The following is a 23588-nucleotide window of genomic DNA, read 5'->3' on the forward strand; positions in this document are numbered from 1 at the left end:
CACGTGCGCCGGGGGGCGCGTTACTCCTGGGACCGGCGGTCACATTCTGGGGCATCCTCATGTGGTTCCCCCCATTGAGCCAAAGGGAGGAGGAAGAGCACAAACAACGCTGGACCCTCGATCTTTCAAGGTCCGGGTGAGGAGATCACCAGGTAAGACACCTGTCTGACACTGACCTGTAGACGACATGCCCTCTCTCTCTGCGTCAGCGGAGCCCAGCGTACCCCCTCCTACTGTAAGTAGCAGGCGTCGGCCCTGGCTATCCAGCATTTATTTACTAAAATGGCGTTGCATACCTCTCTCTCTCTAATATGGGGAGAAAAGGTCTCTGACTCTAAGAGGACCAGCCACAAGTGTAAAATGTGTGCTGCTAGACTCCCTTGACATACGGGGAAAGCTCTGTCCGTCCTGTATGGAGAGGTCTTTCGCGCTGAGCAGCCCTCTCTCCTGGATAGCATCAAATCCCTCATAATACTGGAGGTTCACTCCTCCATGGCTCCCTTCTCCCAGACCGCCTCCCTCTAGGAGGAGGAAGAAAGCTCCGATAGAATCAGACTCAGACTAAGGCGAAATTCAGTCCTCGGATTCAGAGGACGCTCTGGAGATTGAGAGTTCCTCTTCCACGTCCACCCCTAAAACCAGGGAACAAAAAATATCACTTGGTACAGAGAATATGGGTGAGCTAATCAGTATGGTTAAGAGCACCATAGGGGTGGAGGAGGAAGAAGTTAAATACATGGTACAGGACGAGATGTTGGGCTGAAGCCCAAAGAAGGTGTCCTGTACACGAGAACGTGCAGAATCTGATCCTCCATAAAAGGAGGCCTCCCTAAAAAAAAAAAAAAAAAAGAAGAAAAGCCTATCCCTTTGAGGACTCCTCCCAGCTCAAAGATCCAATGGATCGAAAAAAATATATATTTTTGAGAGCTTATCAAGGAAGTCCTGTGAAACCTCTACAAATCTGCTAGAAGCTAATATAGCTTCTACATGCCCTGTCTCTGTGATTACGCACAGACTCAGGGCACCTCAGGGGAAAAGATACCTGACTCCCTACCCCTACTGCAGAAAGCAACGAGGTTCCTAGCCGATGCTTCCGCTGGCGGTCGCTAAACAACTTGAGGCAGGGACCAGGACTGAAGACCAGCCTGTAATTCGCAGGTCTCGGGTAATTCTTTAATGCACTGGCTCTTCTAGGCTGAGCGTGACTGCTCTCGTCAGGTCCGGGTAACCGCAAAAGCGGCCATCCTTTCTAACTCCTCTAGAGGAGTGCCCTGGTTAAAATCCTAAGGGAGGCGACTTATCTCCAAATGGTGCGCCATCCCCTTCCAGGACCACTATGTGTTCCAGCATGTCCTGGATAAAATCCTGGACAAAGCTTCGGACAAAAGGATCTCTTCCGGAACATAGAAATCCTAGGAGACGGATTTTTCGTCCCTTCCGTGACCAAATCTCTGTCAACAGCTATTCTAAGCTGAATTTGCATGCCCTCGTCAGATCACAGCCGCTAAGCAGCTTGAGGCTGGGCCAGTACCGGCATGAGAGACTGGGAATCCCTGGTCCTGTTGACATACTCAGGAAGAGTATAGGGGGGCAAGGGCAGGAACATCCTTGTCCCTAACCATCAACAGACCCCAGATAAGCAATGACACCCGGTTGGGGGTCGTCTCTCGCTCTTTTTTCACCCGCTGGCAGTCCATTTCCACAAATCAGTGGGTCCACCGTACCATACGAGATGGACTAAAAATTGGGTTCGAGAGTCCTTCCCCGTAATGCTTAGGGGTAACCTCCCTACAGCCTCCACACCTTCAGGGCTCCTTACCAAGAGATCTGCTCCGGTAGAACGCGCGGGTGCCAAAGCAGGAGAAGGACACGGCCATTACGCACGTCCCTTCCTGGTGACGAAGCCATCAGAGAAAAACCGAATCATCATGAACCTGAAGCCATTAAACGAATCGGTCTGGTACAGGCAATTCAAAATGGAGTCAATCGGGCAGTCCCGCTCATCGGACAGAACTGGGTAATGGCAACGTTAGATCTGAAGGGTGCATATTACCATGTGCCAATCCATCCGACCATGTATCTCTCCAAGATCATGGCGGAAGCAGTGATTTTCATCCGGCGCCAGGGGATAGGCGTTATCTGGACAACTTCCTCCTCTCTGTACCATCTATCTCATGTCAGAAGATGGACGTAGGAAAGACCCAGGGGATATTAAGATCCCTGGGTTGGATACCGAACCTGGTCTATCCCTCCACGAGAAGGAAGCTTCTGGGAGTTCTCTCGGACTCAAGGGGAAGACATCCTTCCTACCTAAGGTTTGTCAGGTCGACCTTGTCCACAAAAGAACCTGGTTCAAGACCAGCGGGCACCGACCCTCAGAGTCAATGTATGGTCTAGGATGTCTGACCACATGCACCCAGGCAGTTTCTTGGGCTCAGGCCCACACCCAAATTCTACAAAGCCACGTGCTTTTACATTCCAGGATCCGCCTGGCCTACGCGGCGACAAATTCCATTGTCCTGAAGGATTCCCCTCCCTAGTCAGGTTAAACCGGCCCTGAGGTGGTGGTTGAACTACCGAAATCTTCAGAAGGGAGTCAGCCGGATTCAGCTTCCCCTGAAAACACTCCGCTCAGATGCCAGCCAGCGAGGCTAGGGCGCAGTAGTAGAGAGATCCTATTTTCAGGGGCGAGGGCTGCCGAGCATCAGCACCAGTTCCTCAAATCTGAGAGAACTGAAGGCGGTAGGAAAAGTGCTAAAAGACGTCATCATCGCTAATCCAAAACCGCCACGTCTGCATCTACTCGGACAACATGACCACAGTGGCCTATCTCCAGCCAAGGGGGTACAAAGGACGCCGGCCTGAAGGCAATAGCAGCAAGGATCTTCTCCTGGTCAGTGTGTCTGAAAGGATCAGACAACACCCAGGCAGATTTACTCAGTCGAGAAGACGTTCATTCGGAGGAGTGGCGCCAGGACCAGACGGTATTCGCGTCCCTAGCCTCAAGATGGGGCGGAGGTGGACCTAGTCGCCAACAGGCAAAATGCGAAGACAGGGGTATTCGACTCCCTCAACCACATGGACGGAGTGCAAGGAATAGATGCCCTTCACCCAATGGTGGGATTCCAACCTCGCATATACCTGCCCACCCATACCGATGCGGGCAAAAAACATCTCAGGAAATCCAGACGGACCGAGTTCCCACAATACTAATCCCCCCTCTGTGGCCCGGAAGAAGTTGGAACAGTGCCCTACTTGCCATGGCCCAGGAAGGCCCTGGCTTCTACCCCAAAAAGGGAGACCTCCTTCACCAAGGTCCTCTGCTACACCCGGACGTAGGCAAATGGAACCTGGCAGCATGGTTATTGAGGCCGAATTCCTAAGAGCCAAATGCCTCTCGGATAGGGTAATCCAAACCCTTGAGGAAAGCCAAAAACCTATAACCAAGGCCATCTATGCCAAGGTCTGGGAAAAGGTTTACGCCCTGGTGCTCTCCAGGCACCTCTGATCCCTTCCATCCCAGTGCAGCACAGACCCTAGACGTTTACAAAAGGTCTAGAACAGGGCCTTCTCCCCAGCACACTAAAGGTATAAATATCAGCTCTTAGCATGTTTTTTGATCTTGACTTGGCCAGCCACCGCTGGATCAAACGACTTTATGGCTTCGGCAGCCAGGATTCGTCTTAAACTCCGCAGTCAGGGGCCTCCTTGGGATCTCAACACCGTGCCCAACACCCTAACCTAAGATCCATTTGAGCCTCTAGATTCCATGACCATGAAAACCTAACCCTTTAACCGTCCTCTTAGTCGCAATTACTGCGGCTAGACGTATAGGAGAATTGCAGGCCCTGTCAATTCAAGAAGCTTACCTTGCAATCATTACAGATAATATTATCTTGAGATTAGATCACGCCTTTCTACTCAAACTTTCATAGGGATCAGAACATTATTCTGTCCTCATTCGGCCCAAGCTCTTCCAACCCTAAGGAAGAGACCTTCCACACTCTCGACATTTGCAGAGTGGTCCTGTCTACCGACAATAGAGTGAAGCCTAGCGGATTCACCAGAATTTATTCATCCAGTTCTCAGGATGAAATAAGGGCAAGAAGGTGTCAAAGAACACGATCGCGAATTGGAACACACAATCTATCTGCCTGACCTACGCATCACAGAAGCTGGCTCCACCCGCCTCACTGAGGGCACATTCTACCCATGCGATAGCGACATCATGGGCAGAAAGGGGGAATGCTTCGTGAGAGCGGATATGCAGAACCACCACCTGGTCGTCCATCCACACGTTCACCAGGCGTTACAGGCTAAATTTCAATGGGGAGTTAACATTTGGCAGACGAGTGCTGCAGGCCGTGACCACCCCCCTAGAGAAATTAGCTGTTGATATTATTCCGATGTAGCTGCCGTGGAAGGTGACTGGAGAAAATAGAATTAGACTTACCGGTAATTCGGTTTCTAGGAACCTTCCACGACAGCACTAATTTCCCTCCCTGATATTCTTATTGGATGATTCCTGCACTTTGGTGGTAACTATTCATACTGGTTTTCCTGGAAAATACTGGTGGTTGCAGGAAGGGGAGGGGTATTTAACCTCTTTGTGTTCCTGTCCCCTTTTAGGGTGGGGAAGACATCCTCCGATGTACAGTAGCTGTCGTGGAAGGTTCCTAGAAACCGAATTACCGGTAAGTCTAATTCTATTTTTAGTTTCAACAATTTTATTGAAAAAAAATCATCACTTAACGTGAAATACAATCACGTTAGAGTACAAGGATCCCCTCGCAGGGGGAAATACATAGAAAGAAAAAGGCACTTAAAGGGAATCTGTCACCCCTTTTTTGAGATATCATATAATGATATAATTCAGTTGTGTGTCACATAAGGATTCTCTTAGTACTTTAGCTTCCCCCTGACCTTTCATGCATAAATACCTTTTTTATATCGGTTCAGATGTATGTAAACTGCCACGGGTGGGGCTTATTCAACTGCTCCCCCCCCTCCCTGTCTTGCTCTACACAAGAAGAAATGCGTAGAGCAAGACAGGGAGGGGGGGAGCAGTTAGCAAATAGCTGAGCAAACGATGGGACCCACACTAACTAGAAAGGACAGGAAAGGAAAGATGCTGTCTGCAATCACGCACAAAACCCTGCCAAAAAAATGTCCAACACTTTCTGATAACAAAAACCCTGAAGTCACTAGATTTCAATTCCCTATATCAGCACTCTGGTATATTCTGAAGACAGAGCAAAAAGAGACCAATCTGATCAGGGACAAAAAGCAAACTGGCATAAACAGAGACATAAGAATGGAAATTCAGCACAGCCCCAGCAGGGGCTGGCGACCACAAAAACTGAGTAAACAAGACCAAATCTCATGTGAAAAAATAGCAGAGCACACTTAGCTTGAGAAGGCAGGAACAGAACTGGAAACCAGAACCTCAGGGCAGGAAAAAATCACCAGCACAAAATTAGGGAGTCGGCTGTCTTAAATCCAGTCAGAGACTCTTGATGTCCACTCACAGTCCTCCTCCTCAGGTGGCAGGTCTCTGCCATTTAGATCAGCTTCATTACCTATTGTTACCACTAGAGAGAGCCCGGATGGAGAACTCACGACTCCTCCGTCAACACATCCAGCTCCACCACCCTCACCAGAAGCCAGAGGTAAACCAGAAAATGAGTTCACAACAGAGAGTATCTCCATCGTCAGTACACCCTCTAAAACAGTTGCCAGGGACCGAATGATAAATATTGTGCAGGAAGCTAGGTACATAGTGTATTCTAAAAATCAATTTAAGAGAAGTCTCAGTAAGTGAAACTTGATTACTGCCCCTCATTATATTTTCATAACATCTGAACCACCTTTGAGGTGTGAGGGAGATTCGTAGGTCTGCCCCCCACTGCTCCATAGTCTTCAATTTCAGGCCATCTCTGGGTTTGTTAAATATAGAATAAAGATGGGATATAAGGCCATTGCCAAGTTGGTCATATAGACATTTTAGTTCATATGTTGTAGGTTGTACGTTTGAGGAGCCAACCGTTTTGCAGGAAATGAAAAATTTGTTCAAGTCGGAAAGTCTCAGACCTCGGGACTTGATATTTTGCGATGAACTCTTGTTTTCACATTAGTTTGAAGTGGGTAGTTAAATTTTGTAGCCTAGTTAGCTTATTCTGCTGCCACCATACGTGGTTTTGGGATGTAACGCCTGGTGGGAACATGGGATTATTAAACAAGTTCAGGAGAGGAGAGGGATGAGATTGCAACGCAAATTGGAACCTATTCCCTCTCCAGATTTGTAGGGAGTGAAAGGTATATGGCGAATGTAAAGCCAAATCTTTTGGTAAAGGCCCCGTGGCCCAAATTAGGCTCTCTAAGGAGTAAGGTGCTATTTGAGAATTTTCTATTTGTGGCCAGATAGGTGTGTGTTGTTGCGCATTTACCCCTGCCAGCTGGGCGATCTGAGCCACCCTATAATAAAGAGTAAAGTTTGGTAGCGAGTCTCCTCCCTGTCTTTTGTGTCTAAACAGAATTTGCTGGGAAATATGGGGCTTTTTATTGTTCCAGACAAAACGTAGTATATGTGAGGGTATCATTTTGAATGTCATTAGGGGTATTGAAATAGGCAAGGATCGGAACAGATATAGAAATTGAGGCAAGGTAACCATTTTAACCGAGTGCACCCTTCCCAAAAAGGAAAGAGATGGGGATGACCATTTTGACAAAAATTGCGTTAGTTTTTGGAGGAGGGGAGCGTAATTATATTTAAATAGCTTGGACTTAGATAAAATAAGGTTAATTCCTAGATATGTAAAGCAATGCTTTGCATGTCGGAAGTGAAAGTTCTCTACTATGGAAGCTTGTTCGGCAGGAGGAGTGTTCAGAAACATAATCTCTGATTTATTGATACTGACCTTTAAACCTGAGATTTCCTAAAAAGAATTACCGTATTTTTCGGACCATAAGACGCACTTTTTTCCCCCAAAATTTTTTGGGAAAGTGGGGGGTGCGTCTTATGGTCGCAATGCACGGTACCTGGTGCGCTGGTGGCAGCGGGCGGCGCTCTGCGGTGCGGTGGTGGCAGCGGGCTGTGCTCCGGTGCAGGGGCGGCGGCTCCGCCGCCGTTTCTTCGCAGCCCGGAGGCCACCGCACACCCCTTGCTGGGCGCCGCCATGTTGCGGTGGCCTCCGGGAGCATGGACGCCGGCAAGATGGCCGCCGGTCCGGGGATGGCGCATGCGCAGCTTCAGATCTCGTGCCGCCGCCCCTGCACCGGAGCACAGCCCGCTGCCACCACCGCACCGCAGAGCGCCGCCCGCTGCCACCACCGCAGAGCCCACCTGTCCCTGCCACAGCTGCCCCTGCCACAGCTGCCCCTGCCCCAGCACAGCTGCCCCTGCCCACCTGCCCCTGCCACAGCTGCCTCTGCCCCAGCTGCCCCTGCCCACCTGCCCCAGCACAGCTGCCCCTGCCACACCTGCCCCTGCCACAGCTGCCCCTGCCCCAGCACAGCAGACCCTGCCCCAGCAGCCCCTGCCACAGCTGCCCCTGCCCCAGCACAGCTGCCCCTGCCCCAGCACTGCTGCCCCTGCACAGCCCACCCGCCCCAGCCCCAGTGCAGCTGCCCCAGCACAGAGCCGCCGCCACCGCACGAGCCTGGACCACTGAATGACCCCTGTGACTACTTCTCCACCTGTGCCGGATCCCTTCCCAGGTAAGCTGAATTCGGACTGTAAGACGGACCCCCATTTGACACATTATTATTTTTTTCCCTATTTTCCTTCTGAAAATAGGGGTGCGTCTTATGGTCCGGTGCGTCTTATAGTCCGAAAAATACGGTAAGTGTATTTAAGAGATTCGGTAGGGATATATGGGGATTTGTCATGGTCAGAAGTAGGTCGTCGGCAAACAGACTGACCTTGTATTCATGTCTACCTATAGTTTGGCCTGTGATATCGGGGTGCAGACGGATCTTCTGCGCTAGTGGTTCCATCACTAGAGCGAATATGGCTGGAGATAGAGGGCACCCTTGCCTGGTTCCTCTGCCGATAATTATTGGTTCTGGAGTGGTCGAGGGTAATTTTAAATAGGCAACCGGAGTATTGTATAGCATTTTAAGTGAGTCGATTAATTGTTATGAAACCCCCATTTTGTGCAAGATATATGACCAAGTAACGGTGTCAAAAGCTTTCTCTATATCTAAAGCTAGCAAGGTTAAGGGGGTGTCATGATCCGAAGTGGATCTGACAGCTTAAATGCACAAAGCAACTTTTTTTCCTTTGGCTGTGTACCAAAGTGTGGTGTATGCCCCCGGTGGCCATTAGGATTATTGCACTGTGGTGTCGTTTGTTCTAAGTTTGCCCCGGTTGTGGTGAGCAGCATTGCACTTTAGTCTTTAGTTAAGTGCACATGTTTATTAAGTAACAGGTGTGAATGCTCTATAAAAGAGTGTCAGGTGTATCAATCACTGTTGGTGATAGGTCTTCAGTTACAAGCAAGCCTGGGTGAGGGAGGGAGCTGAAGGAGAGTCACGGGCAGCTCAGTCAGAGCCCTCGAGTAGCAACTATGGTGTCTGCAAGGAGTGCTGGCATGGATTGGTGGAGCTCAACTATAGTGTCTGTAAGAAGGGCTGGCATGGCGTGGTGGCGTCGCAGTTATGGTGTCAGCCGGAAGTGCTTGCATGGCTTGGTGGAGTGGCGAATATGGTGTAGAGTTGCACTCAGCATGCTGGACTTGGTTGCTGAAAGCTGGACTCAAGCATGCTGGACTTTTTGGCAGAAGCTGGACTAATTTGCTGGACTCTGTTTCTGGACAGCTGGACATAGATGACATAGATGGTGGAGAGCGTAAGCAACAGAGCAAAGCTAAGTGGTGTTCCCCTGTTATGTAATTTTTCCTTATGTGTGTTTAGTGCAGTGGTGGGATTAGTTTCCGCACCGACCAATTCCCTAGTGAGGGTTTAGGTGAAGGGAGAGCTAGGATTTAAAGGTATCCTGAGTGGCGCCCGGTGCGGAACCGGCCTAGGGAACGCTAGGAGTGTAGAGACACTGACTCAGGGGAGTGCAGGAGGTCTCCACTTCCCCGTTTCCCTATCGCAGGGCCACCATTGTTAATGTTACCTAGGTTTTCCCTATTCCCTTTGTCTTATTGTATTAGTTACCGGCCTGCGGGCTGCGTCACATAGGACAATTACACGTGCCGCGTCCTGTTGTATCAGTTACCGGCCTGCTGGCCGTGTCACTCAGGACGGGGCACGTGACAGGGGGTTTTACGTTTGTTGGCGTTATCTATAAGGTTTAGGTTTTTACGAATATTATCCGGGGCTTGTCTGGTTGGGATGAATCCAACCTGATCTTTGTGAATAAGACTAGGTAGGCATTTATTAATTCTATTGGCTATTATGGAGGAGAAAATCTTAAGATCCACGTTCAGAAGAGATATTGGCCTGTAATTTTTTGTGAGCAATGGGTCTCTCCCTTGTTTTGGGATGACAGTGATATGCGCCGTATAGAATTCTGGCGGCATTGTTTGGTCTGTTAGCATATTATTGCAGTATTTTTGTATATGTTTTAGGCCATGTGCACACGCTGCGGTTTTTGCTGCGGTTCTGCTGCGGTTTTGGCCCTGGAGAACTGCAGCAGTTCCGCAGACATGGTACTTTACCATGTTAGCCTATGGGTTTTCAAAACCGCAGTGCTCACGCTGCGGTTTTTTACCTGCGGAAAAGCTGCGTTTTTTTTTCCGCAGCATGTCAATTGTTTCTGCGGATTCTGCTGCGGTTTCACACCTTTAACATAGTAGAGGTGTGAAACCGCAGGGCAAAACCGCAGGCCAAACAGCAGCAAAACCGCAGGTCACTTTACCTGCGGTTTTACCTGCGGTTCCGCGGGAAAAAACCCGCAGGTGAATCTGCAGTGTGTGCACATAGCCTAAATGAAATATTTTAAATTTTTTTATAATATAATGCGGTCAACCCATCGGGGCCCGGAGCCTTCCCAGTTTTAAGATGGTTTATAGTAGATGTGATTTCCTCTTCAGTGATAGGGGAATGTAATGTATCAGCGTAAGCCGGAGTTAGGGAAGGTAGTGGTACATTAGCTAGAAAATCATCCAATTTGGGCGATGAAAAATTTGTGCTATCAGTGTATAGTTTTTGATAATAAGTTTGGAATATTTTGTAAATTTTGTTCGGGTTAAAAGTAGTTTGGGATTGTTCATCTTTTATAGAGAAAATAGAGTTTAATCGCTCTTTCTGTATTAATTTTCGAGCAAGCATTCGGTCCATTTTATTAGAGAACCGATAGAATGTCGCTTGCGTCCACCTGATTGCTCTTTCTGTACGAGTCGTTAGCAAAGTGTTTAGCTGAAGTTTTAAGTCATAGATTCGCTTAGTTAAGTATAGAGAGGGGTGTGACTGATTGGCGGTTTCTAATTTATAAAGTTCATTCTCGAGAGTCAATTGCTCCTTGAGACGATTCCTCTTTTTTTGAGATGCTATCCTAATGAGTACACCAGTGATATATTTTTTATGAGCCATCCAAACATTACCCATAGGGGTGTTAGGGGCGATATTACAAAGGAAGAAGGCAGTGAGCTCATGTTCGACCATTATTCGCGTTTGAGGATCAGAAAGCAAAGATTCATTCAGTCTCCATGTATACAGACATGCAGTTTCCACGCTTAATTTAAATACAGAGAGTACACTATCATGGTCGGACCAAGAGGAGGGGACATGTCTGGAATACATCAATGATGGTATGTTTTCTGAATTAGTTACAATCCAGTCAATCCTGGAGTATGAATGGAAAGCTCTAGAAAAATAGGTATAACCTCTGGATTGTCCATGAGATTCTCTCCATGTATCAACCAGATGATGAGCTTACAAGATACCATCAAAGATAGTTTTTTTCCTTCTTTGACATGTCAGGCCTCCCATTATTAGAGCTATCATGGGTTGGGTTTATAGTCAGGTTAAAATCGCCCCCCCATATGATAGTATCATAGGGTATGGACCTTAAAGATCTTGCAATAGATTTAATTGTTTTCATTTGAAATGTCGGGGGTACATAACAATTGACAAGACAGATTCGCCTCTCCTGGACCGTGTCCCAAAGGAATATATATCTACCCTCTGTGTCCACGACCAAACCCTCCTGTATGAATGGGAAGGAATTATGTAGCAATATAGCGACACCTCTCGTTTTTTTTATCATGGGTAGCAAGAAAAAATCTTCAGTAAAGCTTATGAAAAAATTTGGGAGATGAGTTATTAGAGAAATGAGTTTCCTGTAGGAATAGCACATCAGGGGAATGTTTCTGGTAATCAATAAAGGCGCGTTTTCTTTTTATCGGGGAGTTGAACCCCCTAACATTGTGCGATAATACCTTATACATTAGGTATGTATAGAGAGATTCTAATGAAATTTCTCATTAAACTACGACCCGGAATAAGCATTTTCATCTTAATCACGAATCCAAAAATATGTTTACATCTCATCAACAATCTTTTAGGAAAAGGAGGGAAGGAAGGGTAACAAAAAATACAAGAGAAATGGTCACAACCAATGACCAGTTTGTGGGCTATAGTGCGCCGGCCCACTATCAGTGGAACCATAGGCAGTAACAGCCCAAAATGGAGTGGCATATTTACTCCAGGGGCACAACACTCCACTAATGGGAAAAGGAAACAATATTATTCATAAATTGTTATAAAAAGCATCAAATAGTAATACTATCAGAACGATATCTCGGCATTTTGGCCGCTCTTTGAGAATATTCCAGCACATTTGTCAATAGTGGACTCAAGAATTAGACTATTTGTTGTGATGTGATTTACTGAGTCTAGCATGGCGAACTTCCTTCCGCTCTCTGCGCGGTCTCTGTCTCTGTGGTAGGGCTCCTGAGTCAGGAATCGGGATGCCTGCTTTCTCTAGCGCTTTTCTCCCTTCCTCGTAATTTCTTGGAGAATAGGTGGAGCTGCCGTAGGAGAAAATTAAAGCATGTGGGAATCCCCACCTGTATTTAATCTTTGTTTTTATTAAGGCTAGAGTTATATCTTTCATGGCTTTTCTCCTTATTAGAGATGCCGGGCAAATATCAGGAAACAGATACGGTATCTGGGACACCTGGTAAGTTGCTCAGTTTTCGAGCAGCGGATAGAATCAGGTCTCTGGATTCTTCATGGTGCATTTTAAGGACAACATCCCTAGGTGAGGCGTCAGATTTGAGACCTCCCAAGGCCCTGTGGATCCTGGTTATTTTTAAAGAATTAGGGTCTGCTTGGGGCAGGATGGTGCAGAAGAGATTTGAGGCAACCTCCATTAGATTGGAGCTACTTTCCAGTAGTCCTTTAATTCTGATATTGCAGTGGCGAGATCGATTTTCCAATTCCTCACACTTTAGCTCTAGGAACTCGAGTGTAGCATCTTGTTCCTGTAGTTGCTCTCTATTGTGTTCAGTGGCATCTGCTGTATCATCCATTCTTCTTTCCAAATCATTGGTTCTTTGAGCAATATCCTGGATTTGCTGCGTGAAATTGCTTACAGCAGAAGATAACTCAGCTCTGAACGTTTTCTGAATGGTAGCCAGGAGGTCCTCCATTGTCATTGGAATCAAGTTTGTTGCAGTAGTCAAGTTAGATTGCTGTGACCTCTGGGGGGAGCTCCCGGTGTTCAATGAGGTTGATTGTGACGCTGACAAAGTGCGATTAGCTGGTTTTGTACTTTGAGTCATCAGTTGTGTGATCGGACGAGTATTGCTTTCTGATGTAGCAGATTTTTTGGGACGCATTGCTCAGAGACCTCCTGCGTTCTGAAAGTTATCACATGACAATTACTTATATAGGTGGGTGTATACTTGTGCCCGTGGTGACAGATCTAGTGTTCCATAATTATGGTCCACCAGGATCGTCCATGCCCTCCGTGTTGGATTTTAGCAAGACATGGGGTAAATTGTATAGAACAGAGTGTGCCTCTGGTGCAGTTCTGCTGCAATACCCCTTTTATTTTACAGGAGTAAGGGGGCGTATGAGCCTGTTGGTCAGAGTAAGTAACAGTCCAAAATAGGAAAACAGACAAAAGAGAATAGGTAAAAGAGAATAAGAAAATATTCTCTCTTCCTTCTTTTTAAGTATGTGCAATTGCATCAAGAAGCCAGTAGGTGGAGTCCCAAGCCTTTATACCTAAAGACAGGGTATCACTAGAGATTATATGAACTCTTCTCCTTCAATTGGGGACTGGGTAGAACATACTGTATAACCCTCTGATAGCCAGGGTCGGGATACAGCAGGGTTCCCGCAATCTTTTCACCCACTCTGCTACTCAGAGAGGGTCCCACTAGTGTGCCACAATATGGCTCCTGCTGTCCTCCTGCAATATGGAGTGGTCCCGGGTGTTCCCGCAGCCCAACCAGTCACCCACCTCCAGGGCACAGCACGCAGCTAGCCTCCTCCTCACCGCATTCCCGGTGTCACCTCCGGATCTATCACCGCTCACGCCGCGGATCGTCCGCCCACTCCAGGCCGCGGCTCCGCCGGATGTATGGGCCGCAGTAAACTCCGCGGTCTCCCTCGGCACGCCCGGCATCCAGGAGAGAGTTCCCCCTGCGCGATCACCAGATGACAGCAGAAGGTAAGCGGCCGGTTTTCTCCCACCGTCAGTCTCCGGTCACAGGAAGGGGGCCTCCGAACCTTCAGCACCGCAGCAGCCGCGATGTGACCCGGGCAGGCTTCAGGCCTGCAGCTAGGCCGCGAGTGGGTTCCTTGTCCCGAGGCACCGGGTAGACTCAGGACCATCAGGGGTTAACCTCCAGGTCCCTTCTAAGGTATCTCAGTACCCAATGAGGGCGGATGGGCTATAGGGAGCCCTGAATCAGGCAGAGTGTTATTTTCCTGAGAGAAGCTCAGGCTGGCACGTCCTGCTCCTTCACTCACTGGCCACGCCCACGTCTAATTCTATTTTTGATGCCTTCAGAGTGAATCTACAATTTTCATAGTCATGAAAATAAAGAAAACTCTTTGAATGAGAAGGTGTGTCCAAACTTTTGGTCTGTACTATATACATATATATTTATATATATATATGTATATATATAATATAAAGCTCAATGTGTGTGTGTGTGTGTGTGTGTGTATGTCCGGGATTGGCATCTGTACCGTTGCAACTACAGCCACAAAATTTGGCACAGTCACACGTCTGGACCCCGAGAGCGTCAAAGGCTATATTGTGAGGTGAAATTTTAACCCCGCGCCTTCCAGTTCACCAAACAATTTTGCCTATTAGGCTATGTGCACATGCTGCGGATTCACCTGCGGGTTTTTCCGTGTGGAACCGCAGGTAAAACCGCAGGTAAAGTGACCTGCGGTTTTGCCCTGCGGTTTCACACCTCTACTATGTTAAAGGTGTGAAACCGCAGCAGAATCCGCAGAAACAATTGACATGCTGCAGTTTATAAAGAGCAGCAAAACCGCGCGGAAAAAAACGCAGCGTGAGCACAGTGGTTTTTAAAACCCATAGGGTTACATGGTACTGTACCTTGTCTGCAGAACTGCTGCAGTTCCGCAAGGCCAAAACCGCAGTGGAACCGCAGCAAAAACCACAGCGTGTGCACATAACCTTATTCTTATCATTTCTATGGCGTTATCGTCCTTCTGTAAAGCTGGAAATAACACAATTTATTACCGTGCCAACACAGACCACCCTCTGACACAGACTGCAGGGGAGCCCAGTACCACACAGGATAGGATTAGATACACGGCTCAGCAGTCAGTATCACACAGGGTAGGATTAGATACACAGCTCAGCAGTCAGTATCACACAGGAGAGGATTAGATACAAGGCTCAGCAGTCAGTATCACACAGGATAGGGTTAGATACACAGCTCAGCAGTCAGTATCACACAGGATAGGATTAGATACACAGCTCAGCAGTCAGTGTCACACAGGATAGGAATAGATACACAGCTCAGCAGTCAGTATCACACAGGATAGGATTAGATACACAGCTCAGCAGTCAGTATCACACAGGAGAGGATTAGATACACGGCTCAGCAGTCAGTATCACACAGGATAGGATTAGATACACAGCTCAGCAGTCAGTATCATACAGGAGAGGATTAGATACACGGCTCAGCAGTTAGTATCACACAGGATAGGATTAGATACACAGCTCAGCAGGCAGTATCACACAGGATAGGATTAGATACACAGCTCAGCAGTCAGTATCACACAGGATAGGAATAGATACACAGCTCAGCAGTCAGTATCATACAGGAGAGGATTAGATACACGGCTCAGCAGTTAGTATCACACAGGATAGGATTAGATACACGGCTCAGCAGTCAGTATCACACAGGATAGGATTAGATACACAGCTCAGCAGTCAGTATCACACAGTAGAGGATTAGATACACAGCTCAGCAGGCAGTATCACACAGGATAGGATTAGATACACAGCTCAGCAGTCAGTATCACACAGGATAGGATTAGATACACAGCTCAGCAGTCAGTATCACACAGTAGAGGATTAGAAACACAGCTCAGCAGGCAGTATCACACAGGATAGGATTAGATACACAGCTCAGCAGTCAGTATCATACAGGAGAGGATTAGATACACGGCTCAGCAGTTAGTATCACACAGGATAGGATTAGATACATGGCTCAGCAGTCAGTATCACACAGGATAGGATTAGATACACGGCTCAGCAGTCAGTATCATACAGGATAGGATTAGATACACAGCTCAGCAGTCAGTATCACACAGTAGAGGATTAGATACACAGCTCAGCAGGCAGTATCACACAGGATAGGATTAGATACACAGCTCAGCAGTCAGTATCACACAGGATAGGATTAGATACACAGCTCAGCAGTCAGTATCACACAGTAGAGGATTAGAAACACAGCTCAGCAGGCAGTATCACACAGGATAGGATTAGATACACAGCTCAGCAGTCAGTATCACACAGGATAGGATTAGATACACAGCTCAGCAGTCAGTATCATACAGGAGAGGATTAGATACACGGCTCAGCAGTTAGTATCACACAGGATAGGATTAGATACATGGCTCAGCAGTCAGTATCACACAGGATAGGATTAGATACACGGCTCAGCAATCAGTATCACACAGGATAGGATTAGATACACAGCTCAGCAGTCAGTATCACACAGTAGAGGATTAGATACACAGCTCAGCAGGCAGTATCACACAGGATAGGATTAGATACACAGCTCAGCAGTCAGTATCACACAGGATAGGATTAGATACACAGCTCAGCAGTCAGTATCACACAGGAGAGGATTAGATACACGGCTCAGCAGTTAGTATCACACAGGATAGGATTAGATACATGGCTCAGCAGTCAGTATCACACAGGATAGGATTAGATACATGGCTAAGCAGTCAATATCACACAGGATAGGATTAGATATACAGCTCAGCAGTCAGTATCACACAGGATAGGATTAGATACACGGCTCAGCAGTCAGTATCACACAGGATAGGATTAGATACACGGCTAAGCAGTCAATATCACACAGGATAGGATTAGATATACAGCTCAGCAGTCAGTATCATACAGGATAGGATTAGATACACGGCTCAGCAGACATTATCACACAGGATAGGGTTAGAAACACAGATACACGTTATTTATCAAAAGGCTCTTGAATGTGTTGAAAATAAAATGCTATCATTACTTGGGTAATCGTTTAGTTAATTTGTGTTGCAAATCTGTAGTGTTGAATATATGATGTGAAATCTTTTTATGTTCAATATAATCATTATAATTTGTTATAACTAACGACAGTTGGTTACTGTAACCAGGCAACGCCGGGCTCTTCAGCTAGTATATATCAGTCTGTCTGATTTTTCTCTTTATAGGTATATTTTTGAGTAAAATGTAAACTGTTCTTTTAGTCTATAAACTTCTGACAACATGTCTCCGAATTTCCAAGCAATAAATTTTGTATTTTTTTTTTCTGAAAAGGAGAAATGGTCAAAATTAAAAAAAAAAAACAATGCTTTCAGACCTCAAATAATGCAAAGAAAACAGGTTCATAATCATTTAGAAACAACAATACTAATGTTTTAACTCAGGAAGAGTTCTGAAATCAATATTTTGTGGAATAGCCATGATTTTTAATCACAGCTTTCATGCGTCTTGGCATGCTTCCCACCAGTCTTTCACACTGCTCCTCGTGCACAAATGTAAGCAGTTCTTCTTTGAAACACCCCACAAGTGACCCCATTTCGGGAACTAGACCCCCCCAAGGAACTTATCTAGATGTGTGGTGAGAGCTCTGAACCCTCAAGGGCTTCACAGAAGTTTAAACATAGAACCGTAAAATTCAAAAATCATCTTTTCATCAGGGGCTCTCCAAAAATGCGACATGGCATCCGATCTCAACAGATATTTTTGCTTCTAGTTCTTCCATCATGTTTGTCAGGCTTCTGGCGTTTGCGAGCATGCAGTTTAGAGGATTTTGTTTTGTTCCAGTCTCCTCCCCGTGGATTGTTTTAGAAATTTTCTTTCCTCCCTTCGGAGTATGTTGTCTTGGGTCTTTTTTGCCGCACTTCATATCCTTCATCACTATATTTTCAGGCTTCATGTTCGTGGACTCATTTACATACAGACTACAGTCATCTCAATGAATAAATCACAAGTTATACTGAATCTTTTCCAACAAACCTACATATATCATTCTTCTCAGCTTAAATTTCACTTTTTTACATTCCTACATGCGTGAGGGCCAATGGGAGCAATAGCATCAACTTGTTGACATTCAATGAAGGGAATGAACGTCTTGTCCTGTGTCTGAGTTGCTGAAAATCCTCTGTTTGTGTGGCTTCCATTGGCTTAGTGTCATCCTTTTTTCTATGATGATGATGATTAAATTAGGCGTTTCACATTGACCTGACTCGGGGGCAATATGCCAAGCAAATTGGACATCATGCTCTTCTTCAAAAGGGGTTTACTGTTATTTTTCTGCCGATTTACAATCTGTTTTTTTTCTTTCACACGCAGTCATAAATCCATATAAGATGTCATCATGGGGCACTGTATCTTGGAGACAAGGACCAATTTAAAATAACAGACGTTGTCCTGTGCCGAATATAACAGCTACGATCATGGACAAGATGACGTGCCTTTCTCCAAACCACGCCGCTGCTAATAAAGTTACATTGTAAGATTATGATTAATAGCCATATTACTTGTAGATCACTATCTTAGGAAAGCAAAATGTGCTGTTCCAGTAAATGGAGTCCACTATTAACCTGTTGTTTCCGTAATCTTAACAATATCTCCTCCATACATTTTATTTTGTTTTTGTTTTCAGATACATTTCAAATATCCTTTGAGGTAGAAAGGAGTACTGGTAAAATAATATAAATTAGGATATTTGTAGAGCACATAGACTGGAGGTCCTGAAACCTCAAAAGGTTACTTTCTTTGGTGGTCACTTGCAATCAAGTGGATCTGTAGCCAGATTTCACAATACACCCTGCATACATGTTTAATCCCTTAATGACCAGAGCTATTTTTGGTTTTGCGTTTTAGTTTTTTGCTCCCCTTCTTTCCAGAGCCATAACTTTTTTTTATTTTTCCATCAATATGGCCATGTAAGGGCTTGTTTTTTGCAGGACGATTTGTAATTTTGAATGACGCCATTGGTTTTACCATGCCGTATACTTGAAAACAGGAAAATTCCAAGTGCGGTGAAAGTGCAAAAAAATTGTAATCCCACACTTGTTTTTTGGGTGTGTTTTTTTTAGCATGTTGACTAAATGCTAAAACTGACCTACCATTATAATTCTCCAGATCATTACGAATTCATAGACACCAAATATGTATGGGTTCTTTTTTATTTAAGTGGTGTAAAAAAAATTGCAAAGTTTGTTTAAAAAAAAAAGTGACATTTTAGGATACCTGTAGTGTCTCCATTTTTCGTGATCTCGGGTTAGGTGAGGGCTTATTTTTTGCGTGCTGAGCTGACGTTTTTAATTATACCATTTTGGTGCAGATACAATCTTTTGATCACCCCTTATTGAATTTAATGCAATGTTGTTGTGAGCCAAAAACGTAATTCTGGCATTTTGACTTTTTTCTTGTTACACCGTTTAGAGATCGAGTTAATTTTTTTTTTCTATATTGATCGGGAGATTCTGAACCCGGCGATACCAAATATGTGTATGTTTGATATTTTTTCATTGTTTTATTTTGAATGGGTTGAAAGGGGGGTGATTTGAACTTTTATGTTTTTTTAATGTTTTTAAAAACATTTTTCTTTAATTTTTGTCATGCTTCAATATTCTCCATGGGAGACTAGAAGATGTCATAACCCGATCGACTCCGTTACATACAGGCAATGATCAGATCGCCTGTATGTAGCAGAATTGGTCAATTGCTATGAGCGCCAACCACCGGGCGGCGCTCATAGCAATCCAGCAGTGACTTAACGGGTCCATGCTGACATGGATTTTCACAGTGAGTACACCAACCTCATAAAGTATAAGATCTATTTAATCCCTTTCCGACATCGGGCGTAAATGTATGCCGATGGCGGACTCCCTCCCTCCCTCACAGCCGCAGCCTACACCTTTTCCGGCACGTCAGCTGTTTTAAACAGCTGACATGTGCCTCTAACAGCCCCGGGTGGATCACGATTCCACCCGGGGCTGTTAGAGGCACATGTCAGCTGTTTAAAACAGCTGACGTGCCGGAAAAGGTGTAGGCTGCGGCTGTGAGGGAGGGAGGGAGTCTGCCATCGGCATACATTTACGCCCGATGTCGGAAAGGGATTAAATAGATCTTATACTTGATGAGGTTGGTGTTCTCACTGTGAAAATCCATGTCAGCATGGCTGTATAATCTTTTATGAAAGTTTAAATTAAAACTCCACTCACCTTGCCTGATTGACAGTGTCCCTTACACTAGTCAGTACAAGCTGCAGAGGTCAGTCAGGCTGGGTGGGCGGACACTGGATATATTTGAACACATGAGCTCTCTCCCTTTAACTGGACTTGTAAAATGTTCATCCTAAAGAGAACCCGGCATTAGATTTATGATGCCAACATCAGGGGCAGCAAGAAGTGGATCCTGGCTCCACGATTGCAGCCAGGTATTTTTTACTTTGAAAAACCGCGGAATTTTTGAGAAAACATAGCTTGAAAAACTGGCCGAGAACCATAGGGAGAAACCTGATTAGTCCTGTGCAGTCGCACCCGAATTCTCCCCACCATGTTCCAGTTGATTATCATGACTCTCTCTATGCACACACATATGGATTAAGGGCTCATACAAGAATCTAAATTACATAAAGGACTTTCTCTTTCTAAGAAACTTTGTCTATTTTTTAGGTCTGTGCGGTTAAAGCAAGAATTTGAAGATCTTGACGAAGTGGCGGAGCTCCGTTATAAACTTAACGAGGCTAAAAATGAAACTGTAGAGTTGGTTGCAAAGCATAATGAAGAGGTGAGATATCAATTTAGAGTAGCGGGCACCCCCAAATATTACTGGGGTCCACCTAATGCAGGCCTGGGCAAACTGCGGCCCGCGGTCCACATCCGGTCCCCTGAGTGTTCCTGTGCGGCTCCCTGACACTCACAGCCAGAGGGCTGGAGTCCTCACCTTAGTATGTGAGAGTTAACCCTTTGCTCCCAGCTTGTACTGTTGTATGTCCTGTGCAGGACAGGTAAGGGTTAAGTCCCTCATAGTGCTCCCCCTGTGATCTGTGGCTTATCACATACACTCCATAGACTCTGATAAGGATTCCCACCCCCTCCTGTCTGCTCCTGCCCATATGTGATGTAGATCTATGCATGTGGAATAGAGGTGGGAGAAAAGTATTTTCCAATGTTCCCAATTTATTGCTTGATCAACTGCTATTATGTGTTACGATAAGCTTTATTGCAACAAGCATTGTCAGGCTATGTTCACACAACTGTAATATTTTTCCAAGTGCTGTCTATGGAAAAAAAAAATAAACCCGACCTCATACAGAGCACTAGGAGCAATGTTATGGAATTGAGCTATTTAGATTACAGCCTGAAAACGTCTGTGTGAGAAATGGCACAGCACCAAACGGTCTCTTCTGTATTTCGGATCAGACTCGCCTGTTGAAGTCTATGGGTGTGCAAAAATAAAAAAAATTGGATCCCATATGAATCATCCATATAACATCCGATTTTTACGAATATATTTCCATTACTAACACAGGACACTATTTCTTCTTTAAAATTGTATTCACTTCTGATGTTTAAAAATGTATGCCATACGGATGACAATACAGATGAAAAATCGTCTTTTTCTAGATGAAAATAACGATTTTTTTTATACGCTCATGTAAACTTCATCACATAAGCAACTGCTTTTTATAAAGTGACAAAATTATTATTATGCAGAATTAAGGGTGATCAGACACCAAAAGTGACTGTCATACTAAATTTAATTCATAATCTAATCACTTTTCTAATATATTTCAGTTAAAAAATTTCTACCATTCCCGCTCTACTTTAACTTCCTGTCTGCTTGTGTTTTTTTTTTTTTTTGTTTTACTTCCAATGACATTTTTTTTGAGAATCCCAGTGCATTTTGGGGTACTCACACGGCACATCATCAGGGGGCAGAGGATGCGGTCACTGCTGCAGCTGCTTTCCCCACCATGAAATAAAGAGTCATCTGTTTCAGAGACTGGACTGGTCCCTGCCGAGTCATCTCTTCTCCTTAGAGCCTGCAAGGGAGCGCACTGTCACTGTGCTTTCAAAGGAATATAGCACAGAAAACTCATACTGAATATGCATCAGAATTTACAACCGCCACATTATCAGGTGAGCAGGACTAGCCGAGCCTCCAAAACAGACATCACTGATGGCGCCTAATTTCAGAGAGGGCACAGAGGCTGTGGCAGTGTCCGCAGCGTCTGCCCCCTGATGACGGCTAATTCGAGTATCCCAGCATGCACTGGTGAATCTCAAACAAAATGTCATAGGACGTTAAAAAAAAAAGACAGCAAGTCAGAATGTAGAGGGTATGTTAGGGAATTTCTCATTGAAGTATATTAGAAAACAAGACTAGATTATTACACTGAAGAGATATACATTTAATATGAAATTCACCATTGGTTTTGGACCGCCCCTTTAAGTTCAACCGATTGGTTTATCCCTCCACAGCAGTGCCAGTTTCTCATGTGGCCCCTTGGGAAAATTAATTGCCAACCCCTGACCTAATGCATACTAAATACACACAATCAAACAAAGAAAAGAAGTATGCATATATAATTATCACCTAATAAATAGTTTTTTATTTAATATATAACAAGCCAAAAACATGATTAAAAACAATTAAAAAAAACCATGGCTATAAGACCAAACCAATCAACCCCATTAATGGGGTTATATTAATCCCGTGCTAACCAGAAATGTGTGTAAGATATTTTCATAAACAGAGGTAAAGTATTAAATTACCATTCTGTCACGGCTTTACCGCAACAGAAAGGAGCCAGGAGACTGCAGCCTCTGATTTCTCCTGCTCATGCACTGTTAGAAGCACGTCACCTTCATATTAAATGGTGCAGGTTTCTTTTAGCAGTGCATGGGTTAATTTGCTCAGTTGAGCGCTCCTGGAAGCTTTCTTGCATTAAGGCTCTCAGCTCTGCACTGTTAGCCACTCCCGTCTCCTTTATAAACTGGGTCCTGGCTAGCACTCATTGTCAGTGCAAGTTTATGCTGCATGGCTGGAGGTTATTGGGTGATGCTTGTTATTTGAGAAGACATTTGGTGGGTTTATCTGAGACTGTTGCTAGGTTTTGAGTATGTGATAATTCCCTTTCTTCTACTTTGGTTTAACCCCATCCTCCACTCCCTGGTGTTTACCTCTGTTGTTTATGTGAGTATATTTGTATGATTGGTATTTTCCTTTATCCCTGTTTGTATTACCTTGTTAGTCTGGTTGGTGTATTACGGTATACTACTACTCCCTCTCTTCCCGGGGTTGGGGAGTGGTACAGACTGAAGGCAGATTCAGGAGCTAAGGCAAGGTACGTGGCCCCGGTGTCTTTACCATTAGAAGTAATCCGCAGAACAGGCCGAGCTATGGCGCCCCTAGCATTAGGGACAGGGAAGGAGCTCCTTCCTGGTTTTGGGACACATGACAACAGAGTCGTGAAACATTCAAGAAGTTTCTCTATTTATACATAGAACTTATAACATCTGTAATGCCGTATTAAGTTAAGTAGAGCCCACCCAAGTGCAAGAAGATGTTAAATGCAGAAAATATGCTGCCAGCATAATACACATAAATGATTCATGTGAAAAAAGATGATTTGAAATTATAATAAAGAAGAATTATTGATGAGGGAATGTGCTCGGATAAGGTAGTATCCGAGCATGCTAAGGTGCTAACCAAGTGAGTTCGGTGTGCTCTAATAATATGTTCGAGTCCCCGCGGCTGCATGTCTCACAGCTGTTTGACAGTGCAACACATGCAGGGATTGCCTAACAAACGGGCATCTCCATTTTGCCTGCACTGCCTTCATGATTTATGGAGCACCTTTCTTAGGCTGGTTTCACATTAGCGCTTTTTAAGC

The 23588-nt window shown here is 45.2% G+C and overlaps 1 protein-coding gene across 2 annotated transcripts in view; it reads left to right on the top strand.

Moving 5' to 3' along the window:
* Positions 1 to 23588, top strand: part of CCDC171 (coiled-coil domain containing 171) — a 204034-nt gene that overhangs the window by 5722 nt on the left and 174724 nt on the right. For both annotated transcript variants that reach the window (XM_073552466.1, XM_073552467.1), the window contains exons 2-3: positions 18029 to 18188; positions 20362 to 20476. In XM_073552466.1, coding sequence (XP_073408567.1) covers positions 18133 to 18188; positions 20362 to 20476 — 171 coding nt within the window. In that variant the 5' untranslated portion in view covers positions 18029 to 18132. The remainder of the gene's footprint in view (positions 1 to 18028; positions 18189 to 20361; positions 20477 to 23588) is intronic.

The sequence above is a fragment of the Dendrobates tinctorius genome, unplaced genomic scaffold, assembly GCF_039654945.1.
Source record: "Dendrobates tinctorius isolate UK_male_01 unplaced genomic scaffold, ASM3965494v1 ptg000191l, whole genome shotgun sequence".
Lineage (NCBI taxonomy): Eukaryota > Metazoa > Chordata > Amphibia > Anura > Dendrobatidae > Dendrobates > Dendrobates tinctorius.